This window comes from Amblyraja radiata, chromosome 45, assembly GCF_010909765.2.
Source record: "Amblyraja radiata isolate CabotCenter1 chromosome 45, sAmbRad1.1.pri, whole genome shotgun sequence".
Classification (NCBI taxonomy): Eukaryota; Metazoa; Chordata; class Chondrichthyes; order Rajiformes; family Rajidae; genus Amblyraja; species Amblyraja radiata.
Genome location: NC_046000.1, coordinates 693795 through 703321, shown reverse-complemented (window position 1 = coordinate 703321; position 9527 = coordinate 693795). Strand labels below are relative to the sequence as shown.

Genomic DNA, 9527 nt, shown 5'->3' with positions numbered 1-9527 from the left:
CTTCTCTGGACCTGTCTGTGGCCTTCACGCTACTAGGCCCTCACCTGACGTCTGTGGCTGCTGTTTGGGCTTGGCTGTGGGCTGCACAGCCCTGGATACATTCCAGGTAAGCTGACACCGTGCTTGGTGACCCTTACTGCCCCTGCTTGTTTTCCTAGCTCTTCCCTGAGCTATTGCTTCCCGTTCCTACCTTTTTTCTTTTTGGCGCCAATTCAAAACCATTTGGCTTGGTGCTGTTCCACTTGTTTCCAAATACTACTTCTATTTTTAACTTTTGTTTTCGATTCTTCTTGCTGGCCTTGTTCTTATCTTCATTCTTTTATCCTCGTCGCCAATTGTTGTGTATTCGGATGCTTTGAACAGTCTTGAATAAAGGCTCGTACACGGGAGGAATCATACAAGCTTCTTTACTGCAGGACGCCACCACCTGCTCATGCATACTTGCCCAAGACATCACAAGACACCAATTACTTATCCTAATTATCCCATACCTAACACTCCTCCCCCTTTAACTCAATTTCACCTGTACGGTATATGCTCTTTTCCTACTATTGTGCGCTTGTGATTTTAATTTAGCATTAGTCCTTTCATTACAGTTTGACTTGACAGTGTGTATGTCTGTAGGAAATTGTCTTTGTTTGTATGGCTGTGGAAACGGAGTTTCGTTTGAGCCTCACTGAGGTTCAAATGACATGTAATAAATATTGTATTGTATTGATGAGGCTGGTTGGAGGGACAAATGCGGCGACCAGATACTCCAACTCCAAGTAACGATCCACACAGCGCTGACGCTGCTGACGGAAATCCTCATGGCTCTGCTCACGCACGGTTTCACTGAAAGTGTTGTGTTGATATTTGGACATCACTTTGATGCAACTGGTTCGATATTTCATTCGCAGGCGATAGTTCTCATTCTGTGTAATTTGATCAAATTAGCCGTCCAAACCACGGTATAATCTACATGCGAGTACATTCCTGCCCACCTCATTGAAACAGAAACTTCACCTTGCCTTTCTCGTTAGTTTGTTTCAATCTTCATACACTTCTCTCAGTGATCCATCCCTTCAGATTGAATTAACGTAAACAAGATGTTTGTGTGTTTGTTGCTGCTGCTTATTTAGTTGGGAAGTGACTGACTTTTAGTGACTGCAATCTGTTGTTTTCAATGTGTGAGTCCCGTTTTCTATTCGAGGAACATTGCTGCGACGGCTCCAAGAGTCATTAGACAATTGATCGTCAATAGTCTAATGTCCTTTATGCAAAGAGCGATCTCTAACATGTTCTATGAATAGTGTTTGTACCCATAAGTTAGCAGTTTAAAATTGTAAGAATGCATTCTTAAAAATCTCTCAGGTCATTAATTCACATTCGGTGTGTCTTGTTGGTGGGTTAGGATAGAATAATTGGGATGCGGGGATCCAGTATCACACACATGTGTGTCATTATTTTTATTTTTTTGCCTGAAAATACATTTTCTTTTTGGGCGGGCTTTTCAAACCTGTTATTTAGGGGCCAGGCGGTTATTTTCCGCGCATCTCCGGTTGTCGTCTGCTCATTGGAGAAAGAGGCAGCTGTACGATTGGCCTATTTGAAATCACCAATGAGATGAAGCTCTGCGCTACCAATGGGAAGCGCTCCACCACATTCCTCTAGAAGCTACAAGAAGGGCGAGTGCGGGAGGATTTCCTCATTCTTTGTGCGTAGAAGTTGGTGGAAATGACTGGACGAGTGAAAACCGGCTGCAAAGCCAAGGCTAAGCCTAAGTCACGCTCGTCCCGGGCCGGACTGCAGTTCCCGGTGGGCCGTGTTCATCGGCTCATGAGAAAGCGAAACTATGGTGAGCGGGTGGGTGCCGGAGCCCGGTCTATCTGGCTGCTGTGCTGTCCCGTCTCCAACGCACCCCATCCTCGTGGAACCCCTCTCGTAACGTCCCGGCTCTGGAACTCTTTATCCAGAACTGCCGCCGCGACGTCCACTCCCTTATCTCACTCCAATCTCTCCCCCCCTGAACGCACTGCCATTGAATCACTCCGCAAAAACCCAGGTTGGGTCATCAAACCAGCCGACAAGGGAGGTGCCATGGTAGTCTGGCGCGTCGATCTCTACAAAGCTGAGGCCACGCGCCAACTCTCGGACACCTCCTCCTACTTACCCTTGGACCATGACCCCACTGACGAGCACCAGGCCACCATATCTAGCACCATCACCGACTTCATCAATTCCCACGCCCTGCCCGACCAAGCTTCCAACCACAGCAGCCAGATAGACTGGGGCTCCGGCACCCACCCGCTCACCATAGTTTCGCTTTCTCATGAGCCGATGAACACGGCCCACCGGGAACTGCAGTCCGGCCCGGGACGAGCGTGACTTAGGCTTGAGGGTGAGCACCATCTCCATCGCAGGGGACAGACTTCTGACCGACATACACTACAAACCAACTGACTCACATGGCTATCTGGACTACACGTCTTCCCACCCTGCCCCCTGTAAAGACTCCATCCCCTACTCCCAATTCCTCCGCCTACGCCGCATCTGTTCCCAGGATGAGACGTTCCACACCAGGGCATCGGAAATGTCCTCGCTCTTCAGGGAACAGGGATTCCCCTCCGCCACCATAGATGAGGCTCGCACCAGGGTCTCATCCATACCCCGCAACACTGCTCTCTCTCCCCATCCCCGCACTCGCAACAAGGGCAGAGTCCCCTTAGTCCTCACCTTTCACCCCACCAGCCGGCAAATACAACAAATAATCCTCCGCCATTTCCGCCACCTCCAACGTGACCCCACCACTCGCCACATCTTCCCATCTCCCCCCATGTCTGCCTTCCGCAAAGACCGCTCCCTCCGTAACTCCGTTGTCAATTCTTCCCTTCCCTCCCGTACCACCCCCTCCCCGGGCACTTTCCGTTGCAACCGCAAGGAATGCAACACCTGTCCCTTCACCTCCCCCCTCGACTCCATTCAAGGACCCAAGCAGTCGTTCCAGGTGCGACAAAGGTTCACCTGTATCTCCTCCAAACTCATCTACTGCATCCGCTGCTCTAGATGTCAGCTGATTTACATCGGTGAGACTAATCGGAGGTTGGGCGATCGTTTCGCCGAACACCTCCGATCAGTCCGCAATAACCTACCTGAACTCCCGGTGGCTCAGCACTTCAACTCCCCCTCCCATTCCCAATCCGACCTCTCTGTTCTGGGTCTCCTCCATTGCCAGAGTGAGCAACACCGGAAATTGGAGGAACATCACCTCATATTCCGCCTGGGTTGCTCGCGTCCGGTGGCATGAACATTGAATTCTCCCAATTTTGCTAGCCCTTGCTGTCTCCTCCCCTTCCTTAACCCTCGAGCTGTCTCCTCCCATCCCCCCCGCCCTCGGGCTCCTCCTCCTCCCTTTTTCCTTCCTCCCCCCCCACACCCCCCATCAGTCTGAAGAAGGGTTTCGGCCCGAAACGTCGCCTATTTCCTTCGCTCCATAGATGCTGCTGTAATGGGTATAGCTTGGACCCAATAGCAGCACAGAATCAAGCAGGTATAGTTGGTAACAAACTTTATTACGATCCTGTAACACAGAGTAGTAACACAGGAATGGGTACACCGTACTCACACAGAGGCTCAGGATTGAGCGAGGGTTCCGAAGAAGGGCAGGCAGGAGCAGTAGTCGGGGTAACGGAAGGTCCGGTCACCAGGAGATCCAACACACGATGCAAACAAACCAGCGAGGGACAGACGAAAGGAGAGTCGAAGCCAGGCAGGAAGTCGGGAAATCGCTGGAGAGTCTTGCATGAATGCTGAGAACAATCTGGCACTGTGTGAACGGTGAGGAGAGTCTATATACCGGGTTAATTGGTGATCAGAGGCAACTGAGTGCAACAGGTGAGGAGAGTTGGGCTGATGAGAGGGGAGTGGCAGGCAGGCAGGTGAGGAGAAGGAGGGATCGGTGGTAAAGTACTGGGAGGTGAAGTGGATGAGAATGAGGAGAGGGCAGATTGTGACAGAACCCCCCCCTCAAGGGACGGCTCCTGACGTCCCAAACCAAAAAAAAAACAATAAAGAAAATAAACCCAATCCCACGCAGAGTTGGGTGGGAGGAGGGGGACCGGAGGAGGGCTAATATTCATCCGAGACATCCATGTCCGCATCCTCCTCCATAGCATCAGAGGAAAGCTCCGTCTCGTCGTCACTGGGCGCCTCAGACGGAGAGGGGACAGTCTCAGGGGCAGCGACCCCTCTAGGAGTGGCGGACTTGGACGGCTGGTCGGGATGACGCCGGTGAAACTCCCTGATGAGGGAGGCGTCCAGGATGTGTCGAGCAGGAACCCAGGACCTCTCCTCTGGACCGTAACCCTCCCAATCGACCAGGTATTGGAGACCCTTCCCGCGACGGCGGGAGCGCAGGAGGCGGTGCACCGTAAAGGCGGGGCCTCCGTCGATGAGATGAGGAGGTGGAGGAGGAGAGACTGCGGGGACCAGGGAGCTCTCCCGGACTGGCTTTACTCTGGACACGTGGAACGTAGGATGGACCCGCATAGAACGAGGCAACTTGAGCCTCACAGCCGCTGGGTTGATGACCTTCTGGATCTCAAAGGGACCGATGAACTTGGGTGCCAACATCTTTGACTCCACCCTCAAGGGAAGGTCCTGGGTCAACAGCCACACCTTCTGGCCCAGCGAGGTAGGTGGGGGCCTGGGTGCGGTGACGATTGGCATCCGTGGCATAACGGTCCACGTCCTGCGGCAGCGACGAATGAAGGCCTGGACGGACGGGCAGGAAACCTATTTCTCCAGCGCCGGGAACAGTGGAGGCTGGAACCCGTAGGCACACTGGAAAGGGGAGAGCCCAGTGGCCGAGCTTGTCAGGGTGTTGTGGGCGTACTCCACCCACAACAACTGCTGGGACCAGGAGGAGGGATGCTTGGACACCATACACCGCAGCGCCGTCTCCATCTCCTGATTCTTCCTTTCAGTTTGGCCGTTGGACTGGGGATGAAATCCGGACGTCAGACTCAGGGTGGCCCCCACAAGCGTGCAGAACTCCCTCCAGAACACAGAGGCAAACTGGGGTCCCCGGTCGGAGACCACATCGACGGGGAGACCATGGAGCCTGAAGACGTGGAGTAATATGAGCTCGGCAGTTTCCTTGGCTGACGGAAACGTGGGCAGGGGCACGAAGTGAGCCATCTTGCTAAATCTATCGACCACGGTCAGGATGGTGGTGTGACCACGGGATGGGGGCAGGCCGGTAACGAAGTCCAGGGAGATGTGGGACCATGGTCGATGGGGTACAGGCAGTGGAAGCAGATGACCCGCAGGAGCTTGGTGTGAGACCTTGTGCCGGTTGCAAACGGGACAGGCGTTGACAAACTCCCGAGTGTCCTTCCCCAGCGATGCCCACCAGAACCTCCGTAGCATCATCTCCTTGGTCCGCTGAGTGCCGGGATGACAGGTGAGTCGAGAGCTGTGGGTCCACTGAAGGACGTCGGACCGCAGGGCAGAAACCACAAACAGGGGATCAGGAGGGCATGCGCTGGGTCCCGGCTGGTTCTCCAAGGCAGCCTTGACACTCTCCTCCACTTCCCAGGTGAGGGAGGCAACCCTGTGCGAGGACGGGAGGATGGTGTTGGGGCCAGAGGCAGGCTCCTCCTTCGCCAAGAACTGTCGAGAGAGGGCATCGGGCTTCACGTTGCGGGACCCAGGTCGGTAGGAGAGGGAGAAGTTGAAGCGGGTGAGGAAGAGAGACCAGCGGGCCTGACGAGAGTTGAGCCTCTTGGCTGACTGGAGGTATTCAAGGTTCTTGTGGTCAGTCCAAACCAAGAAAGGCTGCTCGGTTCCCTCCAGACAGTGACGCCATACCTCCAACGCCAACTTAACCGCCAACAGTTCTCGGTTGCCAGTGTCATAATTCCTCTCAGCAGGGGTCAGGCGTCGGGAGAAGAAGGCGCATGGATGGAGCTTCTGGTCCCCGGCAGCCCACTGGGACAGAACAGCTCCCGCCCCCACGTCGGAGGCGTCCACCTCCACCACGAACTGTCTCTCTGAGTCCGGAACTTGGAGGATGGGAGCCGATGTAAACCGTGTCTTGAGTGTCTGAAAAGCTTCGTCGGCCGCGGCAGACCACCGGAACGGAACCTTGGAGGAGGTGAGTGCCGTGAGGGGTGCGGCCACAGTACTGTAGCCACGGATGAACCGTCGGTAAAAATTGGCGAACCCCAGGAACCTTTGGAGCTGCTTGCGGGAGTCAGGAACAGGCCAGGTGGTGACAGCAGAGACCTTGGCGGGGTCCATCTTGATGTTCCCTTGGCCAACGATGTATCCTAGGAAGGAGACTGACGGGGAGTGAAACTCGCACTTCTCAGCTTTAACGAAGAGCGAGTTCTGCAGGAGCCGATGTAGAACTGCCTGGACGTGGTGTACGTGTTCCTGCTTGGTCCGTGAAAAGATGAGGATGTCATCAATATAGACGAACACGTACTTGTTCAACGTGTCTCTGAGAACGTCATTGACCAAAGCCTGGAAGACGGCCGGGGCGTTGGTGAGGCCAAAGGGCATCACCAGGTATTCATAATGTCCCGTGGGAGTGTTGAAGGCGGTCTTCCACTCATCTCCCTCTTTGATGCGGACCATGTGGTAGGCGTTGCGTAGATCCAACTTCGAAAAGATGGTGGCCCCCTCCAGGAGCTCGAAAGCAGAGGAGAGGAGTGGGAGTAGGGTAGCGATTCTTCACCGTGATGCCGTTGAGCCCCCGGTAATCTATGCAGGGACGCAGAGATTTGTCCTTCTTCTCCACAAAGAAGAACCCAGCCCCAGCAGGAGACGAGGAGGGTCGGATGAGACCAGCAGCCAAGGAGTTGTTTATGTATTTCTCCATGGCGCCTCTCTCAGGGGTGGACAGGGAGTAAAGGCGACCCCTGGGAGGAGCGGAACCAGGCAGGAGGTCTATGGCGCAGTCATAGGGCCGATGAGGAGGAAGGGAGGTGGCCCTAGACTTGCTAAAAACCTCCCCAAAGTCATGGTACTCGGCTGGGACCCCCGTCAGATTTGGAGCAGAACTGGAGCAGGTGGCCGGTTGAGGAGCTGAGGCTTGCTTCAGGCACACTTGGTGGCAGGAAGGGCTCCATCCCAAGATGACCCCCGTCCTCCAGTCGATGTTGGGGTTGTGTCGCCGAAGCCAGGGGTAACCCAGGATGAGGGGAAGACGGGGAGACTGCAGGATGTGGAACTGGATGGTCTCATGGTGATTATCAGACAGGAGCATGCGCACTGGGACCGTTTGGTGAGAAACAGTCCCCAGGAGATGGACGTTGAGGGCGTTGGCGGGAACAGGTTCAGGCAGGGGAACACAACTGATGCCAAGCTGGTGGGCTAGTTCCTTGTCCATAAGATTAATGTCACAACCAGAATCTATGAAGGTGGCGAGGGTGTGAGAACCATCAGACAACAGCAGACGGGCATGACAAAGAGGGCGTCGGGCAGAGGAAAGTTCAGAGGTTCGTCTCACCAGTAATTCCTCCGCTACTGGTGAGTCTGGCCTTTTACTGGACACTTGGAGATGTAATGACCCGCCAGGCCACAGTAGAGACAGAGGTTACCCCGACGCTGACGTTCCCGTTCCTTGGGGGTGAGACTGGTGCGACCCACCTGCATGGGTTCGGGTTGCCTCGACGGTTGCCCCGACGAGGGTAGTCCAGTTTCCGGAGGAAAACGAGCTTGGGTGGATAGCTGGCGGTCCGCCTGTCCCTGTCGCCTCTCCCGACGTCTCGCCAGGATGCGTCGGTCCAGACGGGTCGATAGCTCGATAAGCCCATCCAGAGAAGAAGGAAGGTCGTGGGACACCAACTCATCCTTGATATAGTCACTCAAGCCCAGCAAGAAAGCGTCACACTGGGCCGGGGCGTTCCAATCACTCTGACGGGCCCTGGTGTGAAAGTCGATGGCGAAGTCAGCGACGCTCTGGTTCCCCTGGCTCAACCCCAGCAGACCTCCCGCAGCGTCCGGCCCCATCGAAACCTCACCGAACACCTTGTAAAGCTCCACGGCGAAGGCCTGGAAAGAGGAGCAAGCCGGCGTGCGTCTCTCCCATTCAGCCGCTCCCCACAGCCGAGCTCTGCCAGTCAGGTGATTAATGGTAAACGCCACTCTCGCCGCTTCCTGGGCGAAGGTGTAGGGCTGTAGGGCGAAGAGAATGGAACAGTTCGTGATGAATGGGTTGCAGCCCTCCGGGTCTCCAGCATAGCGCTCCGGGGTTCCCACCCGGGGCTCAGGTGATGGTCCTGGCGGACCAGGAGCTGGTGCTGTCGGAGCCGGAGGCGAAGCATGGGGTGTAGCCTGGGTGAGGGTGGTCATCAGCTGTTGGACCTGGGTGGCTAGTGCAACCAATGCTTGCTCCTGGTTTGACACAGCCTGTCGAACCTCGGAGTTGGAGGCAGTGAGCATAGCTTCGTGCTGCAGGAGCGTGTGCTCAATCCTCTCAAAGCGGTTTGACGGAGACGTTGTGTGCGCTGAGTCCATTGTTGGCCAGATTGTACTGTAACGGGTATAGCTTGGACCCAATAGCAGCACAGAATCAGGCAGGTATAGTTGGTAACAAACTTTATCATGATACTGTAACACAGAGTAGTAACACAGGAATGGGTACACCGTACTAACCCAGAAGCTCAGGATTGAGCGAGGGTTCCGAGCAGGGGCAGGCAGGAGACGTAGTCGGGGTAGCGGAAGGTCCGGTCACCAGGAGATCCAACACACGATGCAAACAAACCAGCGAGGGACAGACGAAAGGATAGTCGAAGCCAGGCAGGAAGTCGGGAAATCGCTGGAGAGTCTTGCATGAATGCTGAGAACAATCTGGCACTGTGTGAACGGTGAGGAGAGTCTATATACCGGGTTAATTGGTGATCAGAGGCAACTGAGTGCAACAGGTGAGGAGAGTCGGGCTGATGAGAGGGGAGTGTCAGGCAGGCACTCAGCATGTGCAGGCTGCTGCACCCGCTGAGTTTCTCCAGCATTTTTGTGTACCTTCGATCTTCCAGCATCTGCAGTTCCTTCTTGAACACTGTGCTCTAGTATCTGACGGCTGGAATCCTCGAGCTGACCGGCAACGCATCATCCCCAGACACCTGCAACTGGCCGTCCACAATGACGAGGAGCTCAACAAGCTGCTGGGAGGGGTGACCATCGCTCAAGGCGGGGTGCTGCCCAATATCCAGGCCGTGTTGCTGCCCAAGAAAACCAGTGCAGCCTCTGGCACCAAGAGCAAGTAGATCAGCGAAACCTCAATCTAACGACCCAAAGGCTCTTTTCAGAGCCACCTACAGTGTCTATCAAAGGGCTGAGCACCGGCTGGGTATTTCCGTTCAGAGGACCGCTTCGTATGTCTTGTGTGGACGCGCCTCCACTCGCGCGTCTTATTATAAACCACTCTAACACTCTAACACTCTAACATGGCTAACACCCACTCCCCGTTACGTCCTCATGAATAAAACCATCATCTACAGCAAACAACGATCCACTACTGTCCGGTTCCACCACTGTCC

At 55.0% G+C, this 9527-nt stretch overlaps 1 protein-coding gene across 1 annotated transcript; it reads left to right on the top strand.

Moving 5' to 3' along the window:
- Positions 1–1656: 1656 nt before the first annotated feature.
- On the top strand, positions 1657–9305 carry LOC116968578 (histone H2AX-like). Its single transcript, XM_033015347.1, has 2 exons — positions 1657–1909; positions 9082–9305. The coding sequence occupies exons 1-2, from the start codon at positions 1717–1719 to the stop codon at positions 9252–9254; spliced, it is 366 nt and encodes a 121-aa protein (XP_032871238.1). The 5' UTR covers positions 1657–1716; the 3' UTR covers positions 9255–9305.
- Positions 9306–9527: the final 222 nt, after the last annotated feature.